Source organism: Saccopteryx leptura, chromosome 4, assembly GCF_036850995.1.
Source record: "Saccopteryx leptura isolate mSacLep1 chromosome 4, mSacLep1_pri_phased_curated, whole genome shotgun sequence".
Lineage (NCBI taxonomy): Eukaryota > Metazoa > Chordata > Mammalia > Chiroptera > Emballonuridae > Saccopteryx > Saccopteryx leptura.
In genome coordinates, this window is record NC_089506.1 from 168,837,088 (window position 1) to 168,860,492 (window position 23,405).

Sequence of the window (23,405 nt, forward strand, 5' to 3'; positions counted from 1 at the left end):
CCCGGCGGGCAAGTAAAAACACGCACTGGGCTCCAAAACCCACTCATTCAGTGGTCACAAAGCTACTGATTTATCCGAGTTTCCTAGAATCAAAGGTTTCTAGCTCACCAGACTTATTCACCTCTGTTCCCCATCTCCTTCCTTCTCCCTGCACAAACTCTGCACTAACTGGCTTCTCACTCAACACTCCGCCATCTTGGCTGCTTCTCCTGGCCTCCTCCACGTGGCTTCTCTCTCCTCTTCTCTCTGCTCTCTCTCCTCTAATGCTAATAATCCCAGGAACCAAGAGCAAGCTCCCATTCTGCCCCCATTTTATAGTGTAGAAATCCAAACCTTTAATCCAATATACAAAATAGGGAAGTCTCTAATACAAAGTCACTTATCTGAGGCATGATGGGATTGCAGCACCCCACATCAGAAAGGGTGGGATAGGCTTAGTCCTGAAACCAAGCTCCAGGCTACAAGGATCCTGCTTGCCCACAGCCCACCCCCAACACACAGTAATATCACCTGGGCAACAGGCTTCCATGTGGGCAGCACCATCTTTAACAAAGTGAGCATAATATATTTTATCTGCCCAACAGGGGGACAGGCTGTAAGCAGGCAGATTCTTATAGCCTAAGGCTTGGTTTTAGGACTAAACCTTTCCCACCCTTTTTGGTGTAGGGTGGTGCAATCTCATGAGGAATCCCATTATGCCTCGGATAAGTGACTTTGTATTAGAGACTTCCTTATTTGTATTTTGGATTAAAGGTTTTGATTTCTACACTATAAAATGGGGGCAGACCAGGAGCTTGCTCTTTTGGTTCCTGAGATTAGCATTAGAGAGCAGAGAGCAGAGAAAGGCCACGTGGAGGAGGCCAGGAGAAGCAGCCAATATGGCGGAGTGTTGAAGGAGAAGCCAGTTTGTGCAGAGAGAAGGAGATGGGGAACAAAGGAGGATGAAGCTAGTGAGTTAGAAACCTTTGATTCTAGGAAACTCGGATAAGTCAGTAGCCTTATGAGCACTGAATGAGTGGGTTTTGGAGCCCAGTGTGTGTTTTTACTTGCCCGCTGGGTGCAAGCTAGGATTAAGATAATGGCCCACTAGTTCGTGGCTCTGTTGTTTCATTACCATCTGTCCAAATTCAGGGGGAACCTGCATGGGCCAGGCTGCTATGATGGTGGCCGTGCATACTGGCCTTACACTGTAACATACAGATAAAGTGCTTAGAACTGAGCCTGGCACTTGGTAAACATTTTAAATGTCACACAAAGCATGAAAAATGAGACCTGTGACTTGAGCTATCACGATGCTTTTCTACAAGAAAAGAATCCTTCAAGACAAAATGCCTTAAAGTCCCAGCAGCACATGTCCTCCTGAATTTCCTCCTCAAGTTGCTTTTTGTCAGGGACAGCGGTGAGCACAGCCAACATTCCTGAAACGCCCACTGGCCCACACTCTGGGGCCAGGCTCTCGGTGGGGCCAGGAGCTCTTTGGTCGTCCACTCTCAATGAAGCGGCCACGCGGGTTCCAGCGTCACACCACCACAATCACTGCACTCGGCGCGGAGGAGCCCCGGGATGGTGTGAAGATCCCCAGATCCTTGATTTGCGCCGGGTTGCTGCCTGGAGAACCAGACCTCCAGTAGCTTCTCCGTCCCTTCGAGAAAAGGTGCAGCTTCCATCACCGTGAGACTAGCAAACAACCAACAACCACAGAAAATCAACTAAATTAAATCTCTTCTCCCGCCGCTGCTTCGGATTGTTCCAGCTGTTACTAAGTTCAGGTTCCTTTTTTTTTTTTTGCTATAATTTTATATTAACTTTTTTTAAAAAAAGGATTAATAAAATTTTCCCTGCTTTGTGAGTGAAAGTTGAACATGAGTCTGTTGGAAATAGAGGCAGATATAGAGTTGTCTCTTGTAGTCCGCTGTTTCCCCGTTAAAGAGACCAGAGCGAGCGCTAGCTAATGTCGCCGGCCATACTATGGAAGCCGATAACTTTTATAGGCCTGGGTTGTGACTACCAACCATGACCTGCCCAGTTAGAAAATTCTGATCAGATCACCCTATGAGGTTGCTTTCATTAAGTTTTATTACAGAACCCCTAATTCATCCACAAATACATGTGGTTTTAAAAGTCCTTTTACACACAGTAGTGGATTTTCCTCTTTTCAGTCAACCCTTTGGAGCAAGCGAGATGAAAAGTATTGCCCCCTGTAAAGCCAGTAGCCGCGGCCACCATCACAGCCACCTGGCCCGTGCAGGTTCACATTAGATTTGGACAGACGGTAATGAAACAATGGAGCCAAGAACTGGTGGGCCATTACCTTTAATCCTAGCTCCCACCTGGCGGGCGAGAAAATACACACAGTGGGAAAACACTTTCCTTCTTTCCTTTCCATTCAGGACTCCCAAAGCCATTGACTTATCCTAGATGTATTGCTAAAATGAAAGGTTTCTATCTCACCAGCCTTATTCACCTTTGTTCCCTATCTCCTTCTCTTTGCACAAACTCTGCACAAACTGGCTTCTCCTTCAGCACTCTGCCATCTTGGCTGCCTCTCTTCTGCAATGCTCATGGCAGGAACCAAGTGAGAGAGAGCCCCCAGTCTGCCTTATTTTATAGTGTAGAAATTAAAGCCTTTAAGGCAGTGGTTCTCAAAGTGTGCCAGGGCACATTGGTGCACCCTAGAAGATTTCCAGGTGCGCCCTATGGTATTCCAGAGAAATATGTACATGTTGGGGACCAAAAAACCAACACGGTTTTTGGAGTTTAGATTTTTGGGGGACAGAGATCTGGGGAATTGGCTGTAAGGTGACAGTCTGCCCAACCCCCAACTCACTTGCCTGATTAGGTTGCAAAAGGCTGTTAAGCTGTGGTGCTGGATTGTTTACACTACCCCCCAATGTTCCCTGGAAAGACTGGAGGCAAGTTTCTTTTATCCTTTGTTTGCTGTAAAGTTAAGATGATATGTATGTTGGGGGTTTTCTGCACTCAACACAATTAAGAGTAAAAAGAGAGGAATTCTTCAATGTATTGACAAAGAAATTAGAGTTTGCCTTTCAAATATATGCCCAAACATTGAAGAAATTGATAGGACACATCAGGCTCATGTTTCTCATAAACACAAGAATGAAAAAACTTAACACATTCATGCTGGGACCTGCCGGATTACTAAATCTTACTAAGAATGTATCTATATATATAAAAAGATAACTTTTTTTTTTTAACCCCTCTTTTTTATGAATTCTAAAAAGCATAACTATGAATTCTAAAAAGCATAACTCAAAAAATATAACAAAAATGCTTTTTAATGTTAGAATAAATTTAATTTTGTCGTATTTCGTTCAATTATCATGAAAGCACACTTGGACTTTATATATATTTTTCTTTAATATTTGACTTAATTATTATAACACATTTCTCAGAAATTTGTATATAGTGCACCAACAATTATTTGTAGGACTTTAAATGCACCCCAACTTCAAAAAGTTTGAGAACCATTGCTTTAAGCCAATATACAAATAAGGAAGTCTCTGATACAAAGCCACTTATCTGAGGCATAAATGGGATTCCTCATAAGAGTGCACCACCCTACATCATGCAACAGTCAAGGATATGGAGAAAAGCTTAGGTTTGAGAAGATCTTAGTATTAGAAGGGTGTTGAAAAAAATCTTAGTATTAAAAGGGTGGGAAAAGCTTAGTCTTAAAACTAAGCCTTAGGCGATAAAGATCTTGCCAGCTTACAGCCTGTCTCCCACACCCAATGCAAACTATAAGCGAGCAAACGTATATATCATATTTACAAACTTATTTGACTAACACCCCCTCTATACAGACATGGAAACTGAGAATGAGAAAAGATCAATGATCTTCCCAAATTAGTCAGCCAGACTGTCTTCTGACCCAACTCTTTCTCCTCAAATGGCTTCGCAATCCTTGTTATTAAATTCAGTTTGTCCCTTTCAGATAATTTCTAAGAAGTGAACTATCGTTTATTTTATTTATGGAGACTTCGTCATGTGTTAGTTGGTCCTATGCAAAACTATATATGAATTTAACACAATCACCCTTCCATTTTTTGAGGTTAGTCTCATATTTTTTTCAAGAGCTTAAACTGAAGAAATTGATAAAGTCAGGCTTGAAACTCATGTTTATCTGACTACAAATTTATTATCATTTCCCTACACTGAAAATATATTTTTAAAAAGCTATTAGTTGTCAATATGCAAGAAGAGTAGTGGTTATGTTTGAGGATAGTTGAATTAACCTGTTAATTAGCTGACAAAGTTCTAATAGTAACCTCTAATTCAACATTCCTGGGTCTTTCAATCTTGGTGGAAATAAATTAAACTTTCAGGACATTGTCCTTAGAAAAAGATTTCAGAAACAGAATTTAGGGGTTTTCTGACTCCTGTCTCCATAGAGTTATATCATGGTTGATACCATGGATAACCAAACACAGAACACGTCTGAATTTGTGAAGACTATGTATCAAAATTAGTCATTGATGTAATTGTCTAAAAAGGATAATTAGGCCCTGGCCGGTTGGCTCAGCGGTAGAGCGTCGGCCTGGCGTGCGGGGGACCCGGGTTCGATTCCCGGCCAGGGCACATAGGAGAAGCGCCCATTTGCTTCTCCACCCCCTCCCCTCCTTCCTCTCTTTTTCTCTCTTCCCCTCCCGCAGCCAAGGCTCCATTGGAGCAAAGATGGCCCGGGCGCTGTGGATGGCTCCTTGGCCTCTGCCCCAGGCGCTAGAGTGGCTCTGGTTGCCGCAGAGCGACGCCCCGGAGGGGCAGAGCATCGCCTCCTGGTGGGCAGAGCGTCGCCCCTGGTGGGCGTGCCGGGTGGATCCCGGTCGGGGGTCGGGCGCATGCGGGAGTCTGTCTGTCTCTCCCCGTTTCCAGCTTCAGAAAAATACAAAAAATAAAAATAAAAAAAATAAAAAAATAAAAAAAAAATAAAAAGGATAATTAGTCACTAGAAGGAGGGCCATTTTTACATGCTTGTTGGGGTGTTGACAGTGGCGTGGCATTTTACTAAACATGGTTTCATTTTAATCTTCACAACACATATACAAGGTAGGCCTTGAACCATATATATTTTATAGACCAGATAACTGTAGATCAGAGAGGTCCAGTAACTACCATTAGGTCACTCAATTTATACTGTGTCTAACAACAACAACAAAAATAATTATATGAGATTCCAAAGCATATGATTTTTCTACCCTCTCATGCTGCTATGTAAGCAAATGCCAATACTGTTAATGTAGCATTTGTCCACTTAAGCAGTGTTTGCTTAATTTAAACAGTAACATGTATAGAGGTGTTTTTCAAGTGGATAGTTTAAATCAGTGGTGGGATTTAGCCAGTTTGCACTGGTTCAGCAGAACCGATACCTAATTCTTTGTTGAATTTGGCAAACCAATTCTTAAAATGGCACTTGTAATCAGGGTTCTAAAATGGGTGCTTGGACAGCTGCCCAATGTGGAACTCACAAATTTATATTCCTTACTCTTTTTTAACATTCATCTGTGCAACAGTGTATTCTAAGCACCCATAGTTATATTTGTTCTGTCTATAGGTGAAAAAAACCTGACAGAGCTATGCTTGTAAAATTTATTTATTCATCTCATAAAACTCATTATACCTTTGATGAAATAATACATTTTAGTTACCTCATGTTTGTGACTTCAGTAAGGAAACATATAATATAGAAAGTGCCAAACAATGAGGGGGTGACAAGCTGTCACTGGAAATATCTTAAATAACAGTTTTATTGTTTTTGTCAGGTATTATTTAAAATTTTTCATTAATGTTTTAAAAATCTAGTTTTGTGTACCTCTTTTATTGTTCTTATTTAAATATTAAAAGCATAAAATAATAAACTACCTTTCGGAATATCATTCTTTTTATTTTTTATTATTATTATTTTTTTTGTATTTTTCCGAAGCTGGAAACGGGGAGTCAGTCAGACAGACTCCCGCATGCACCGACTGGGATCCACCCGGCATGCCCACCAGGGGGCAATGCTCTGCTCATCTGGGGCGTTGCTCTGTTGCAACCAGAGCCATTCTAGCGCCTGAGGCAGAGGCCACAGAGCCATCCTCAGTGCCCGGGACATCTTTGCTCCAATGGAGCCTTGGCTGCGGGAGGGGAAGAGAGAGACAGAGAGGTAGGAGAGGGTGAGGGGTGGAGAAGCAGCTAGGCTTTTCTCCTGTGTGCCCTGGCCAGGAATCGAACCCAGGACTCCTGCATGCCAGGCCAACGCTCTACCACTGAGCCAACTGGCCAGGGCCTCGGTATATCATTCTTTTATAGTTAAAATGGTCATTAGGGCAGAGAAGTAGTTGTTAAATTATTTGAATCCCACCACTAGTTTAAATACATCTCCTTGTGCAGTTTATCTGGCTATATGTGAAGAAAGCATATACTTTGATTTGGACTAGATTTATAGTCTACTTTTTCTGGAAGCATGGCTATAAAGAGAAAGATAAAGCTGCAGTAGGAGATAGGAACATAGGATGAATGGAAGCTTATTTATTATTTTGGGCTGACACACCTGGAACACAGAATTTGCTGACAGGAAGGAGCCCACAAGATGGATAAGAAGAAAATATCTGTGTGAGAGGGACTTATATTTAGAGCAAAATCCCAGAGAATAAAAAAGGAGGAAATAAGACCTACAGTCAGAGAAAAGGACTTTTTTATGACAGAAAAAGTTGTTATCTTCCTCAGAAGCAAAAAGAATAAAGATGCTGAAGGATCAAAGGACCTAGAGTACTCACAACAATTTTTTTTTTGGGGGGGGGGGAGAACAAAGTTAGTGGACTTACTATCAGGGCTGGGATATAATTCTGCTTTGCTTACAAACTAATGTGTTATTTTATTGTACTTCTGTGAATATTGGGATAATATGTAAGACTCCTGGGTCAGAGACCCAGGCTTTTACCATATCGTCAACATCAGGAAATTTGTGTCACTTCCTCTTGCCTTTCAAGAATCTCTGGGAAGCACAGTAGGCTCTGAAGGAAGCCTGCACACGGAGTGGAGTGCATTCCAAGCAAGGGGAGGAAGTAACTGATGTTTCTATAAACTGGCAAATGAACAGTCACAATATACAATGGAATATCATTCACCAGTGAAAAGGAAGTTCCTTTGATATACACTACAATATGGATGAACCTCAAAAACAGTATGCTATGTGAAAAAAAAAGAGAGGAAAAACAACATATTGTACGACCCAATTCATATGGAATTTCTGGTAGGTGCAGATGTATAGAGACAGAAAGCAAAGCAGTAGTCACCTAGAGCTGGAAATGAGAGTGTGGTGGAGTTAGGGAGAGTGTGAGAGGTTTAAGTAGTTGAGACTGGATAGCCCTTATTTTTCCAATACTGTTGTGGAAGAGAAATTTATTTTCTAACAATGGCTAGCAGAGAATGAAATAGGCATAGGGCATTTGAGGAAAGAAGTGAGTTTCGAAAGTGAGAATGTGAGAATAGAAAAGGGCAAGCATAAGGTCTTTTGAAGAGCATTAAGGAGTTGTTGAGGTCAGAGGCTATGTGTTTTGGAGAGAGTGTTCTGTGATATTTTATTCTGTTGTCTAAACTGCTTCATACCTTCTCTGCAGTTTTGACAGCATCTTTTGCCCCTTGGTTTGAATCTTACTTTTTGGTTTTCTCCTTGATCTCTTTCCTGAATTCCTCTTCCTCTTTCCATCTCTTAAATGTCATCCTTCCCTAGAGTATTTTAAGCATTCCCATAGGTAAATGGGACACTCTTGTGTGACTTAAACCACGTTGGTAACTGCTGTCTCAGCAGAGATGAAAATAGGATTTTCAACAATCTGCTATACATTTTCACCAAGTATCATAGGCATGTCTGAATCAATATATTGTCAGATGAACTCAGGATCCTTTCAACCCTCAATCTTCCCTGTTTACCCCTGTAAACTGATTTACCAGCTCAGCATTGATTTCTCCCTCTTCCTCTCATTCCTCCCCGTGCCCGGCCATCGTTGTTTCTCCGATCAACGCTCAAGTCCACTTCCTCTCCCCTTTCCTGTCGCATCTGCCCTTGTGAACTTTCACATTCTCTTTCCCATTTCAGCAGACTCCTAACTGGCATTAGTTTCTCTTGATTCCATCTATCCAAGTTTAAAGTACAGGTTTGATCAGTTCAGCCCAGAAGGTGACTCACTCCTTTTGGTTCAAGTCAGTTCTTTTTAACATGATGAACAAAACTACAGTCTGGCCTCACTGTACAAACTTAGCTTGACCACCATGTTAACCAGAGTACATTGACTTCACCCTCAAGGAGCTTGTGGTCTAGGAGAGGAAAAGTAAAATGTGATATGGACCTTAATATTATTTATAATAGTACCATCACCTCCCTAAAAAAATGAATTAGGACTTTAGAGACAACCACAAGACAAACATAAATAAATAAATGAGGAGATGGGGCTGAAAAAATTATAAGAATTAGTAAACAAAAGACATATCATATGATACTTTGTATTGCCACGAATTTGGCTGTAAGTATCATGTGAGGGAAATAAATGCTGTCATCGGGGCATAAACACAGTACATGGGGCACAAAATATAGGAGTCCTCTAACTCAGAAACAGCTTCAGGGAGGAATAGAATCTTTTGAGCAGAATCTTTAGTGAGAAATTATAAATTAGCAGGTAATGGGTCAAGGAGAGAACAAATTGATGCTGAGGGTTAGTTGTGAGTGTCTTAGTCTCCATTTTAAAAGCTGTTCAGATAGGAAGCAAGCAGCTGCTAGATACTTGTTTTTGTTTTTTATTTAGATTTTATTTACTGCTTTTTTAGAGAGAAGAGAGAGAGAAAAAGGTGAAGTGAGAGGGAAAAGTGGGAAACATCAATTCATAATTACTTCTCATATGTGCCTTGATCTGGCAACCCAGGGTTTCGAACCAGTGACCTCAGCATCCAGGTCAACACTTTATCCACTGCGCCACCACAGGTCAGGTGCTAGATGTTTGTCAAATGAGTGATTGAATAAACAATGTGCTCTTGGGCAATTTATATAACATCTTTGGGTCAGGCTTTTAATTTATAGTAGGCGAGAACTGAACTAGGGATTGGCAGTCTGTGTTCTCAGGTCTACACGCTGATCTGCCCTCCCCTTTCTCCTGCCCTCTCACCTCCCTGGTCAGCACCCACACTGAGCCACAATTCCCTCACTCCCTCAAACCTAACAGGTGCTAACAGAACCTTTGGAACTATTAAAGTATATTATTTTCTCAACTCTTTGGGACAGTTCTTAGAAAAAAACAATATAGACCAAGGGGCCATCAATGAAATGAGAAAAAGCAGTGAAAGAAGCTTATAAAGGAGTAGTGGATTTAAACATTTTAATGTAATTTTTTGTATGTAACAGCATAATGATGTCCTAGCAGTCTTTCTTCAGTTTACTTTTATTGATTTTAGAGAGGAAGGTGGAGAGAAAAAGAAACATCAGTATGTTGTTCCACTTATTTAGGCATTCATTGGTTGCTTCTTGTATGTGCCCTGACTAGAAATGAAACATGCAACCTTGGCATATTAGGACGATGTTCTAACCAATGGAGCTAACCGGCCAGGGCTGTACCAGCAGTCTTTAAGACTTGGTTCATGAAACTCATATTAGTTGGAGATTTTACCCTATGTCATTTGATCCTTTAGTACACATATTCATAAGACCAGTGTCTTTCTCGCATAAACCTGCAGTCATCTGGTAACAATAACATCTGCATTGGAGAAAAAGCTGGCGTTGGGGGAGACAGCAGGAGGGCTCCTAATGCACGTGCCAGGAAGTCTGAGGGCCTTGGGCTGTAATTTGATTAGAGCTCTTCAGCTGCATTGCCTGTGCTAACTGTTGGGCTCAATTCAATTTGCAGCAATTAAGGTGACAGGAGCAAATGCACAAAAGTCATATTTTAAAGCAGATCCATGGAGAGAAATAGGCATTGCCTGTGTTTTCTCATCCTACATTTTTAAAATGATGAGAAGGAGAATGGTCCCGACTGTGGGAAAGGGGAGCATGTGGGCTAACACAGCAAACGGTGGAAGGAACAGTCTGGAGTGGGTTGCCTGTTGGGGCTGCAGAGTCACAGCCTGGGAGCCCCAGAAAACACACCTTGTTGTGCTGTCTTCCCATATCTCCAGATGTCGGCTAAATGGATGAGCAACTGAAGGACTTGTAGTGTTATAAAGTAGTGTAGTCCACAGGTTACAGAAGAAATTTTAGGAGGAGCTTTTATTAATATTAATATTAAGCCAACAAGGCATACACGGACGGGGTATAGCTCACCCAAACTGTGCAGCATACATCATAGTCCTGAGGCTGGTTCTATAGACATGATCACATACTGGTTGGGGGAAAAGGAGGGGGAGCATGGTACAAAAGACATTTACTGATAAGCTTACAAATATTTATCTATAGGATCTATTAAAAGGAAAAACATTCCTACATATTAACACCGCAAGATAACACAGTAGTAATAAATGTTTTACATACCCAACACAGTAGTGGTAAATGTTGTTTTACATTTCAACACAGTAAGCAATAAATGTTTTTTTATATATCAAAGACAGTCCCAAATCTTCTAGGGCAGTGGTCCCCAACCTTTTTTGGGCCACGGACCGGTTTAATGTCAGAAAATATTTTCACGGACCGGCCTTTAGGGTGGGACGGATAAATGTATCACCTGACCAAGACAAGCATCAAGAGTGAGTCTTAGATGGATGTAACGGAGGGAATCTGGTCATTTTTAAAAAATAAAACATTGTTCAGACTTAAATATAAATAAAACGGAAATAATGTAAGTTATTTATTCTTTCTCTGCGGACCGGTACCAAATGGTAAGCGGCCCGGGGCTTGGGGACCACTGTTCTAGGATTTACAACCCATCTCTGTCGCCACAATAGTGGGAAATGAAATGTTTAGCTTAAGATAAGGAAAGAAGCTAAATGAAATTACCTTTGCTAAGAGTGTTGGGGCTAGCTTATTAGGAAACCTAATAAACTAGTCCCCACTTGCTTAGTTTACAAGTTTTATACATATAAAGAATTTTGAAAGGGATGAATATAAGAAAGCATATAAAATGTTACAGAATACAGGTTTCTCAAGAAAGGGAAGTGGCCTCATGACCCCTGTGTCTAGAGGTTTGTGATCCCTGTGTCTAGAGGTATACATCACTTTCAGGACTCCAGGAGGGGAGGAAGAGTTATAGGAATTTTTAATTAAGATATGTAAACATTGTCTCCTAAACACTCTTAAGGAAGGGGAAAAGGAAGTTTCAGGTAAGTTCTACCTTCTTTGCTCTGTCTAGCAAGTGGCCTCAGTCCTTCCAGAGAACTATAGTTAAACTTGAATCTCTTTCTCTTGTTTTTTTTTTTTTTTTTTTTTCCTCCTCAGAAAGGAGGGGTAAGGGGGGCCTGGCTCTTCCTTTTGAAATACCAGTATCAGCAGTTATTTACTTATTTATTTATTTGTTTGTTTGTTTTTTACAGAGACAGAGAGTGAGTCAGAGAGAGGGATAGACAGGGACAGACAGGAATAGAGAGAGATGAGAAGCATCAATCACCAGCTTTTCATTGCACATTGCAACACCTTAGTTGTTCATTGATTGCTTTCTCATATGTGCCTTGACCGTGGGCCTCCAGCAGACTGAGCAACCCCTTGCTAGAGCCAGCAACCTTGGGTTCAAGCTGGTGAGCTCTCGCTCAAACCAGTGAGCCCACGCTCAAGCTGGCGACCTTGGGGTCTCGAACCTGGGCCCTCTGCATCCCAGTCTGACGCTCTATCCACTGTGCCACCGCCTGGTCAGGCTGTTTTTGTTTTTTTTTTGTTTTTTACAGGGACAGAGAGAGAGTCAGAGAGAGGGATAGATAGGGACAGACAGGAACAGAGAGAGATGAGAAGCATCAATCACCAGCTTTTCATTGAGCATTGCAACACCTTATTTGTTCATTGATTGCTTTCTCGTATGTGCCTTGACCGTGGGCCTTCAGCAGACCAAGTAACCCCTTGCTCGAGCCAGCGACCTTGAGTCCAAGCTGGTGAGCTTTTTGCTCAAACCAGATGAGCCCGCACTCAAGCTGGCAACCTCGGAATCTCGAACCTGGGTCCTTCCGCATCCCACTCCGATGCTCTATCCACTACGCCACTGCCTGGTCAGGCTACAGTTTTGCAGTTCCTTGATACCTTATCACTATAGGAACTGGAATCCCAGGGCAGCCTTTGGGTCAGAGATGTGATAAAAATCCTAGGAGAGATTTGGTTTTTAGCACTGAGTCTTCTAGCCCAGAGCACATGAAACTATGGGAAATTATGCAGCACAGCAACAAACCACAGGGCGCTGGGCCTTTGACAAAGATTTCAGCTGCTGGTAGCATTGTGGACTACCTTCTTACTATTTTACAAGGTGTGGATTTAATTAGTTTATTAAATCTGAAGAGAAATATAGCAATAGGTATGTTTAAATATTAAAAAAACCCATCAACCAAAATTATCCTCCTATTTTTAAAGCTCTAAAAACACCATGGTGATTGAACATTTTATTGCTTCTAAAAATTGAAGTCCTAGTCCATTCTATATAAAACTATAAATTCTTGACAGTGTATATATGTTCAATTCATTGGAAATTTTTTTTTTGAAATGTCAGTTAAATTTTAAGTAGGAATTTGTGTTGCTTCATGGAACGAATACTACTGTGTTTGATGAATTTTAATCACTTTTATTTTTGCTCAAAATTGGTTTCTGAAAAGATTCATGTTATTCCAATAATATCTGGAAAATATGTAGCCCTGGGTTTCTTCCTGAAGCCAGCAGGCGCCCTTCCTTCTACTGCGTTTTGCCTGGGGGAGCGTGCACATGGCTGCTCTCCCACTGCGTCCACGGCCAGTGCACTGTGGTGAGCATCGCTTTCCAGTTCAGGGCTTTTGTTCCCCAGGATAAGGAACGCAGGCAAAGGAGTTGTGCAAATGGCCACAGTCTGGAATTTTCTGGCATCATTTATTTGGTAATTAGAATTGATTCCACAATTTTTTTTTAATTTTTTTTATTTATTTTTTACAGAGACAGAGAGTGAGTCAGAGAGAGGGATAGACAGGGACAGACAGGAATGGAGAGAGATGAGAAGCATCAATCATTAGTTTTTCATTGCGCGTTGCAACACCTTAGTTGTTCATTGATTGCTTTCTCATATGTGCCTTGACTGCGGGCCTTCAGCAGACCGAGTAACCCCTTTCTGGAGCCAGCGACCTTGGGTTCAAGCTGGTGGGTTCTTGCTCAAACCAGATGAGCCCTCAGGGTCTCGAACCTGGGTCCTCTGCATCCCAGTCCAACGCTCTATCCACTGCACCACCGCCTGGTCAGGCTGATTCCACAATTTTTTATTGACTGCCTACTATGAGCAAGGTTTGGAGGTAGGCTCTAGGTGACCAAAGCAACAATCTAGTGTGAAGCTAAGAATTTTGCCCTCATACTCCACAGAAGGCACTGGCTCAACGCATCTCCTGTAGTCATGCTACTGAAATGGAGAGAAAAAGATTGCAGAACCTCATTTCCCTTTGCTTGGTCACTAATATCTTCACTTGTAATCTTAGCTCTAAGTTATAAACCTGAATTTGAAACTTGAGTAGTTCACTGTTATTGATCTTTCTAGTCAGCCACAGCTAGCCTGGGTGGTTGCTCAACTTATAAAATATTTAAAATTGAATGTCTGAGTTCCAGAAATCTAACTCTGTGACACACTGATGAACCAATCAACTGGGGAAAAAAATCCTTTCCGAAGAGTCTGGAAGAGAAAGAGTGAAATTCTGATGGTAGGGCTAAGCTGTGGTGTGCAGAGTCCATACTGAGATGAGGTAGGGAAGGTACCTGCATTTTGTGCTCCTGCCCCACATGTCTACGCTGGGGACATTTCTGACAACAGAATTAGTAAACCCCTTGGCTGTACAAATCTCAATATAACATGTGTTGCATCTACGATGATGTTTTTGTTAATAAGTTCTCCACTATCTGTGGTCTCATCTGGGCAAGATCCAAACCTTATTCTTTACATATCCAGCAAGTAAGGCTCACAGTTAGAAATTCTGATTGAATATCACAACCCCATCCTCACACTCTAGTTCTCACTCTAGTCTTGGTCCTTTTTCTTAGCAAAGTCTCTCTGTTCTCCAGTGCCATGCTCCTCCCCCACTCCTATCCTACCTCCTAGCTCCCACCCTCGCTGCAGCTAGACAAGTTCTCCATATACTTTCAGGTCTGAGCTGAGATGGACCTGCCTCTGGAATCCTTTCCCCACCTTGTGTGGCCTTCAGAATAGGTACCTGCCCTTTCAAGGAGCTCTCAGGCTGTTCCCTAATACTTCTGTCACAGCTTGTAGCGCACTGTTGATTATTGTCTGTCTATTTATATCAAGAAAAAGTCCATGAGTGCAGAGACCATTCTGGTTCACTACTGAGTTTCCAGCACATAATAGTCATTCCATTATATTTACTGAATAAATTAATGAATGGATATATCTGGTAGAATATATCCTCCTCATTACTTAAATGAAATATTTTGATAATGTAACATATATTGTGGAAAATTAGTGAAATTTTCATTAACTATTGCTCTTACACCTACTACTCTTCCCTCCATTCTTCCTAAAAACATCTAACTTCCAAGAAAATTCACTCTCCTATCCAGCCAGTCCTTGGAGAGTCACACATGACCTGTTCTGAACACAGGCATTTACCCTTATATTATACTCAAATGAATATGCATAAACATCATATTTAGGCCAAAGCTTGACACTTCATAAAAAAAAAAAGCCACAAAATATGGTGATGAAATTCTAGTGGGTGAGAAGCCCTGCCTTTGCAAGGGGAGGAATGCTCAGAGGAACAGGTATATTTAGAAGACAGTGAGGATTTCCCATTAGGGAAGCCAGACATGGTTGTACATGTTGGCTCTGGACAATCCCAAGGAGTACTTGCATAGACTGATGTGTGAATAACACCCCTTGAAAGGGAATTGCAAAGCAGCTGTGGTAAAGCGCTAGCCTTGGCAAGTGATTATGAGGAAAATCCACACTATTTTTTGCATGCCAAAAAGTAATTTGTTTTATTTTTTTCTGGGAGAATAAGAGGTGGAAATAAAGTTAAGTATTGGCCATTCTCTTCCATTATATTTGTTATAATGTCCCTCCTTTAACAGGACTGGAGACAGCCCATCTGCTGATACTTGGCAGGTGTGATGCATAGAGGAAACACTGATTACATTTGTGTTGGTTGGTGGGCATCCCACAAAATCCATGGTTAGAATAAAATGCAGTGGATGATGGAATGGTAGCCAAAGTTTTCAACTTACTCTGACACAACAGTCTTTCCCCCGCCCCTTGTACTTAATTTTAAAAAGTCAGAAAGTATAGCCTGACCAGGCAGTGGCGCACAATGAATAGAACTTCGAACTGGGACGTAGAAGACCCTGAGGTCACCGGCATAAACATGGGCTCATCCAGCTTGAATGAGGGGTAACTGGCTTGAGTGTGGGGTCATAGACATGACTCCATGGTCACTGACTTTAGCCCAACGGTCACTGGCTTGAGCAAGGGGCCCTTGCTCAAGCCGTAGCACCTCCTCCCACCCCTGTCAAGGCACATATGAGAAAGCAATCAATGAATAACTAAGGTTCTGCAATGAAGAATTGATGCTTCTCATCTCTCTCCCTTCCTGTCTGTCTGTCCCTTTCTCTGTCTCTGTGATACACACACACACACACACACACACACACATACACACACACACACACATCAGAAAGTATAGGTCAAGAAATTTTTTCAATTAAATTTTTAGTAAGTAAACTATGTAACTCAATCATGAATTCAAGAAAACTTAGTATCCTTTTTTAAATTTTTATTTATTTAATTATTTGATTTTAGATTTTATTTATTCATTTTAGAGAGAGGGGACAGAGAGAGAGGCTGAGAGAGAGAAGGAGGGGAGGAGCAGAAAGCATCAACTCTCATATGTGCCTTGACCAGGCAAGCCCAGGGTTTCGAACCGGCAACCTCAGCGTTTCAGGTCAACGCTTTACCCACTGTGCCACCACAGGTCAGGCAAACTTAGTATTCTTTTAAGGAAATATCACATGAAAATTGATTTTCAAGAACAGAGTGATAAAATCCCCTAAATATTATAATCTATTTTCACATTTTATTTGACCATGTCCAAGAAATAAAAAAGGGGGAGAAGATATTTTATATTTAACCCTTTGAAAAGATGAATTTGTGGTATTTTTTTAAAAAAAAATCATTCATTTTAGAGAGGTAGGGGGTAGAGAGAGAGAGAGCGAGAGAGAGATAAGGGCAGGGAGAAGAACAGGAAGAACTAGCTCCCATATATGCCTTGACCAAGGCAAGCCTGGGGTTTTGAACTGGTGACCTTAGCATTCCAGGTTGACGCTTTATCCACTGCACCACTACAGGTCAGGCCAAGTTTATGTTTCTTGACAATGTTCTAAATAATTGAAGGGAGAAAATAAAATAATTTGATTTTTTGTATCAATATAGTTTTTCTGTATCTTGACAATTGTCATCATTTGAGGTATCTTCTTTTATTTTGATTATATCTACTCTATTCTGCATTCCTCACCCTTTTCTACCTATTGTGAAAACATTTTTATAGATTTTAAATTCACCTTTCAACACTAGCTACTTTGAGAACTTACAACTTCATACTAAAATACTGTTTTTCAAAAAGGGGAGATACTTCTGAAAAATATGCTATTGGAGGAATTAACAGTGTAAGAAAAATTTCAATGCAATGTTAAGGTTGTTGAAGTTTTGTTTCTTTTATGTTTTGAATTGACATTTTTCACACATCTTTACCACAAACTTTTTATTAGCTAAAAATATCTTATGCACGTTGGTAATCTACAGTGCTACCCAAAATGTGTTTTCTCTGATATTCTGTTAAGATAAAAACACCAAAAATGGTAGCTTTTTATTCTTATCAAATAGTCCTTTAAGAATAGACATAGAGAAACTAGGACAGAAAGACCAAAAACTCAGACAATATAGTGAAACCAGGTGACAAGGTATCCCTGTGAAGCCCGAAATACAAATGCATGAGGACAAACTAATGACAATTCCAAGAGCCACATAAGAGGAAGCAAGTGGAAGAGACAGACCCAAGAATGAGAGAACACTCAAATCTCTGAACTTTCCAAGTTATTGGAAGGTGATCGGCTAATACAAGATGAACAGCTGAAACCGTGAGGGATTTCTGCCATCTAAACTTCTGATAAGTGCAAAGCCTGCATTCACAGTAAGGTCTGAAGTGATGAATGCATTCAAGGTCCTATGAACTCCTGAAATTAATATCTGAAGTCCCTTAGAGTGAAAGTTCCATATTTAAGAGAAACTGCTAGGAAGAGACTCCAATAATCAGAGTAAAGATGGTAGAGGCAAGGGTATGAAGTTCCAGATAGAAGAGATCTCAGAAAGTATAAAGTCATATTTTTAATACTTCATGAAAAAGAAGAAGAAGGAGAAGGAGAAGAAGAAAAGAAGAGGAAGAAGAAGAAGGGGGAGGAGGAAGAGGGGAGGAGGAGGAGGAGGAGGAGGAGGAGGAGAAGAACTTGAAACTAGAAAAGATATCCTGGCCTATCACTCTTGTCAATAGAGTGAAGGGAAATAGGAAGTACAAGCCTCCAGTTATGAAAAGTGAAATAAGTCATGGGGACGTAAGCATAGGAACAATAGTTAATATTATCATGATAACGTTGCACAGTGACAGATGGTTACTAGACTTATTGTGGTGATTGCATCATAAGGAATTTGTCAAATAGCTATATACACCTGAAACTAATATATTAATTAAAAAAAAACCAGTTGGCTCAGTGGTAGAGCGTCGGCCTGGCGTGCAGGAGTCCCGGGTTCTATTCCCGGCCAGGACACACAGGAGAAGCGCCCATCTGCTTCTCCACCCCTCCCCCTCTCCTTCCTCTCTGTCTCTCTCTTCCCCTCCCGCAGCAGAGGCTCCAATGGAGCAAAGATGGCCCGGGCACTGAGGATGGCTCTGTGGCCTCTGCCTCAGGTGCTAGGATGGCTCTGGATGCAACAGAGTGACGCCCCAGAGGGGCAGAGCATCGCCCCCTGGTGGGCATGCCAGGTGGATCCTGGTTGGGCGCATTCGGGAGTCTGTCTGACTGCCTCCCAGTTTCCAGCTTCGGAAAAATGCAAAAACAACAACAACAACAAAAAACAAACAAACAAACAAAAAAACCAGTTTGGCTTAAAATTAAGCAGCAACAGAGAGGTGTCTCAGTTAATTCTAATATAAAATGATTATTAGGGCACAGAAAATCAGTAGCAGAATAAGATTCCTTTATGCAGTGAACACATGCCAGGACCATATACCCACAAAATTCATGAAACTATAGCTTACTGTTGCAAAATAAACTAAGGTTAAAAAAACATAGAAGAACAATGTAAATCTAAAGTTGAAAAACTCTTATGTATGTATAACTGTGCAACCCAAAGAAGAAACCAAAGCAATGGAAGAAAATAAATACAAAACATTCTAAATCAGGAAAACATTCTTCAAGTTGGAGAAAGAAAAAGACTTTAACTTAAAAGAAAAATTACTTGCCCTCATCAATGCAAAAAGAGCTAGTCATTTATTTGGAAAAGAATCCAGATGGAGGAGAAAGAGAATAAGAAGAAGGGCAGAGAAGGGAGAGAGAGACCTTATTTGGATACTGATTCAAACAGACAGACAACAAATTTTAACATGTTAAGACAATTGGATATTTGAAACAGAATATTTGATAATATAAAGAATTGTAATATAATAGGCATAATAATGACATTGTAGTTAAGATTTCTAAAAGACCCTTTATCATTTAGAGATATCTCCTTAAATATTTATGAATGAAATTACATGATATCTGATATTTGCTTCAAAATAATAAAGAAGAAGGGGAAGTAATTAATTGGATAGGTAACAACATTGGTCATTAACTAATAACTTTTGAAGCTGTGTAACAGTTACATGGGATGGTTTATGACATATTGTTTACTTGGAATATTTTTTAAATGACTCACAATACAAAGTTTAAAAATAAATTTTTAATTTTCCTAAATAAATCCAAAGATTTCTAGAGTGCCAGTTTATAAAAATCTTTTTTTTGGGGGGGGGGGGGTGTTGTGTTAGCCTGTTGCAATTATTTGGATGCATCCTCTTTAACATTAATTTAATAAAATTCTTTTAGCATCACTCAACTGAATGCATGTGTATGAGAAGCATTTCATGTTCTTTTCCCCCCCTTTTTTAGGATTGTAGAAAAGGGCTATTACAGTGAACGGGATGCTGCAGATGCTGTTAAACAAATCCTGGAGGCCGTTGCTGTAAGTATGAGGTGGCAGCGGTAGTGTGACTCCTGGTAATGGCTCTCTTACTTTTGTAGAATCTCATTTAAGAAGTACGTATGTATCTGTGACAAGCCATAAAATGTACAGCAAAACCATATAAAATAGTTGCAAGAAAATGTGTTCGATAAATGTATATTTTCCATTGGTTACTCAAACTTTTAAAGATGCAGTCTCTTCTATGTAATGCCATAAGTTTGTTAAAGTATTATATTTTTTATTTTATTATAAAATCAAATCACTTTGGTGCCTATAGCTGTTGTTTTCTCTCTCTCTTTTTGCTTCTTGAGTTTGTTCCTTTATTATTTTTGTTGTTTGTTAGGAAAGTAAGTGGAGGATGGTTGAATGTGATGAATATAGACATTGGAACATAGAGATCATTGATTTTTCTTTCAAGACAAGAGTGAATTAGAAGGAAAAATTTTGACAATTTAATTATTTTAAAGGAAAAAAATCTAAATATTTAAACTGGAATAAAGTTTTATAAGTTAATGACAGAAACATGCATACACATTTACAAAAATATATAATTTCAAAGAGCTTGTCTGGATTGAATTAATAAGGAAATATTTGCCTAGATAATGTAGACTCCATTGCTTTAAAAAAAAAAAAACCCTTTCCATATATTAAATGGTGTCTACTACATGCTGAGACACTTTGGTGACTCATTTATTGAATATAAAGCCAGAACAGATTCTCGGAACAAACACAGTGGTGATCAAGGGGAGATATTTATCATGCTTGGAAACAAATCTATATAAAATATACCCCAAATTAAGATCTGTTCTACTTTTCAGAGTCAGTTATCTAACTAAAATCATTATTCAGTATCTTGAGAAATCAACCACAGTGACAAAAGCACATGTCCTGTGAACTTTAACGACAACCAAAATGGGAAAGAGGGAGGAAGAACGAAAAGACCCTGGTATCTAACTAACTTATGTACCATTGACTAAAAGCAAAAACAGCCTCACTAGCCTTGCATAAGACTGCTAGAAAAAGATTTTTGGACTAACCAAATCCATTATTGAGGTATCAACACTAAATTAAATTGGTTTTATAATTCAGCCCTTCCAAATTATCCCTTCCTGTAAAAGTGGTTTGTTCTTTTTCTCTGGTAAGGAATAAAAAGTTTGAACTGGGGGTGGATAAAAGCTGCAGAGAACACCATTGAATTTTATTCTATATACACAGTGCTGCTCCTGATTATCTGAATATTGAATATCAAATTCATCTTCTCATCATACCCAAAAGAATGACTTCATTCCATATATATATTAATCAATCACAGTATATTTACCATCTCTGGTTTCCTAAAATTGCCAACTAAGGAACGATTTTTTAAAATTAATTTTAATTTGTTATGTTAACATGGATTTAAGTGTCCTACTTAATATAACACCCTCACCCCCCAAACACATGCCCCCCATTATAGCCCCTTTGTCCCCCGCACCCTCTTCCACATTCCCACTGGGATTTGCTGTCCTGTTATCTGTATCTGTGTGTTATGTATATATAGCTTTTCTAATCCTTTCACCTTCTCTGATCCTGTCCCCTCATCCCCCTTCCCTGTGACTTCTGTGCCTCTGGTCCCTGTGACCCCATCTCTGCCTCTATTCCGTTTCTCAGTTCATCTTGTTCATTTGATTTCACTTGTAAGTGAGAGCATATATTTGTCTTTCTCTGCCTGGCTTATTTCACTCAGCATAATAATTTCCAGGTCCATCCATGTCATCACAAAGGTAAGATTTCCTTCTTTTTCATGGCTGCATTGTGTATATGTACCACAGCTTTTTAATCTACTGATCAACTGATGGATATGGTCTGTTTCCAGATCTTGGCTATTGTAAACAATGCTGCAATAAACCTGGAGGTGCATATCTTTTTTTTTTTTTTTTTTTTGAATCAGTGTTTTGGGATTCCTAGGATATATACCTAAAAGTGGGATAGCTAGATCAAAAGACAGTTCCATTTTTAATTTTTTGAGGAAACGCCATACTATTTTCCACAGTGGCTGCACAAGTCTGCATTCCCACCAGCAGTGCAGGAGGCTTCCCTTTTCTCCACACCTTCGCCAGCACTTGTTGTCTCTTGATTTGTTAGTGAGTGCCATTCTGACAGGTGTGAGGTGATATCTCATTGTGGCTTTAATTTGCATTTCTCTGATGATTAGTGACATTGAGAATTTTTTCATATGCCTATTGGTCATCTGTAGGTCCGCTTTGGAGTAGGATCTATTCAATTCCTTTGCCCATTTTTTTTTTTCTTCTGAAGTTGGAAACGGGGAGGCAGTCAGACTCCCGCATGCGCCCGACCGGGATCCACCTGGCACGCCCACCAGGGGGCGATGCTCTGCCCATCTGGGGCGTTGCTCTGTTGCAACCAGAGCCACTCTAGCGCCTGAGGCAGAGGCCACAGAGCCATCCCCAGCGCCCAGGCCATCTTTGCTCCAATGGAGCCTCGGCTGCAGGAGGGGGAGAGACAGAGAGGAAGGAGAGGGGGAGGGGTGGAGAAGCAGATGGGCGCTTCTCCTGTGTGCCCTGGCCGGGAATCGAACCCAGGACTCCTGCATGCCAAGCCGATGCTCTACCACTGAACCAACTGGCCAGGGCCCTTCGCCCATTTTTTAATTGAATTATCTTCCTGGTGTTGAGTTTTAGAAGTTCTTTATAAATTTTAATTATTATCTCCTTATCAGACATATTGGCGATGTGTAGGTTGTCTTTTTACTTTGTTAATGGTGCCTTTAGCTGTGCAAAAGCTTTTTAGTTTGATATAGTCCCATTTGTTTATTTTATCCTCATTTTACTTGCCCATGAAGATATATTGGCAAAAATATTGCTATAAGAGGTATTGGAGAGTTTACTGCCTGTGTATTCTTCCAAGATATCCATGGTTTTGTGACTTACATTTAAGTCTTTTATCCATTTTGAGTTTATTTATGTTAATAGTGTAAGTTGGTGGTCTAGTTTCATTTTTTGCATGAACCTGTCCAATTTTCCCAATACCATTTATTAAAAAGACTGTCTTTACTCCATTGTATACTCTTTACCTCCTTTGTCAAATATCAATTGACCATAAAAGTGCGTTTATTTCTGGCTTCTTTTTTCTGTTCCATTGATCTATATGCCTGTTCTTATGCCAGTACCAAGCTATTTTGAGTACAATGGCCTTGTAGTATAACTTGATATCAGGAAGTGTGATATCTTTCACATTATTCTCATTTTCAAAATTGCTGAGGCTATTTGAGTTTTGTGGGGGGTTTTGTTTGTTTTTTGTTTGTTTGGTTTTTTTTTTTTACAGAGACAGAGAGAGAGTCAGAGAGAGGACAGACAAGAACAGATAGACAGGAACAGAGATGAGAAGCATCAATCATCAGTTTTTCATTGCGACTCCTTAGTTGTTCATTGATTGCTTTCTCATATGTGCCTTGACCGGGGGCCTTCAGCAGATCTAGTAACCCCTTGCTCGAGCCAGCAACCTTGGGTCCAAGCTGGTGAGCTTTTGCTCAAACCAGATGAACCTGCACTCAAGATGGCAACCTCGGTGTCTCGAACCTGGGTCCTTGACATCCCAGTCTGACGCTCTACTCACTGTGCCACCAGCTGGTCAGGCTTGATTTCTTTTTTGTTCCACATAAATTTTTTGGAATATTTGTTCTGTATCTTTGAAGTATGCCATTGGTATTTTAATAGGAATTGCATTGACTGTATAGATTGCTTTGGGTAGTATAGACATTTTAATGATGTTAATTCTTCTATTCATGAACACAGTATATGCTTCCACTTGTTTGTATCTTCCCTGATTTCTTTTTTTAATGTTTTATAATTTTCCAAATACAAGTCTTTTACCTCTTTTGTTAAATTTGTTCCTAGGTACTTTATTTTTTGTTGTTGCAATAGTGAAGGGGGTTGTTTCCTTAATTTTTCTTACTGACAGTTTGTTGTTGGTGTATAAAAATGTCGCTGATTTTTGAATATTAAT

General features: G+C 40.2%; 1 protein-coding gene across 1 annotated transcript in view; it reads left to right on the forward strand.

The window, feature by feature from the left end:
• The window catches only part of CAMK4 (calcium/calmodulin dependent protein kinase IV), a 263,343-nt gene that overhangs the window by 157,553 nt on the left and 82,385 nt on the right, over positions 1-23,405 (forward strand). The window contains exon 6 of the mRNA XM_066382004.1: positions 19,328-19,400. Within this exon, the coding sequence (XP_066238101.1) occupies positions 19,328-19,400 (73 nt within the window). The remainder of the gene's footprint in view (positions 1-19,327; positions 19,401-23,405) is intronic.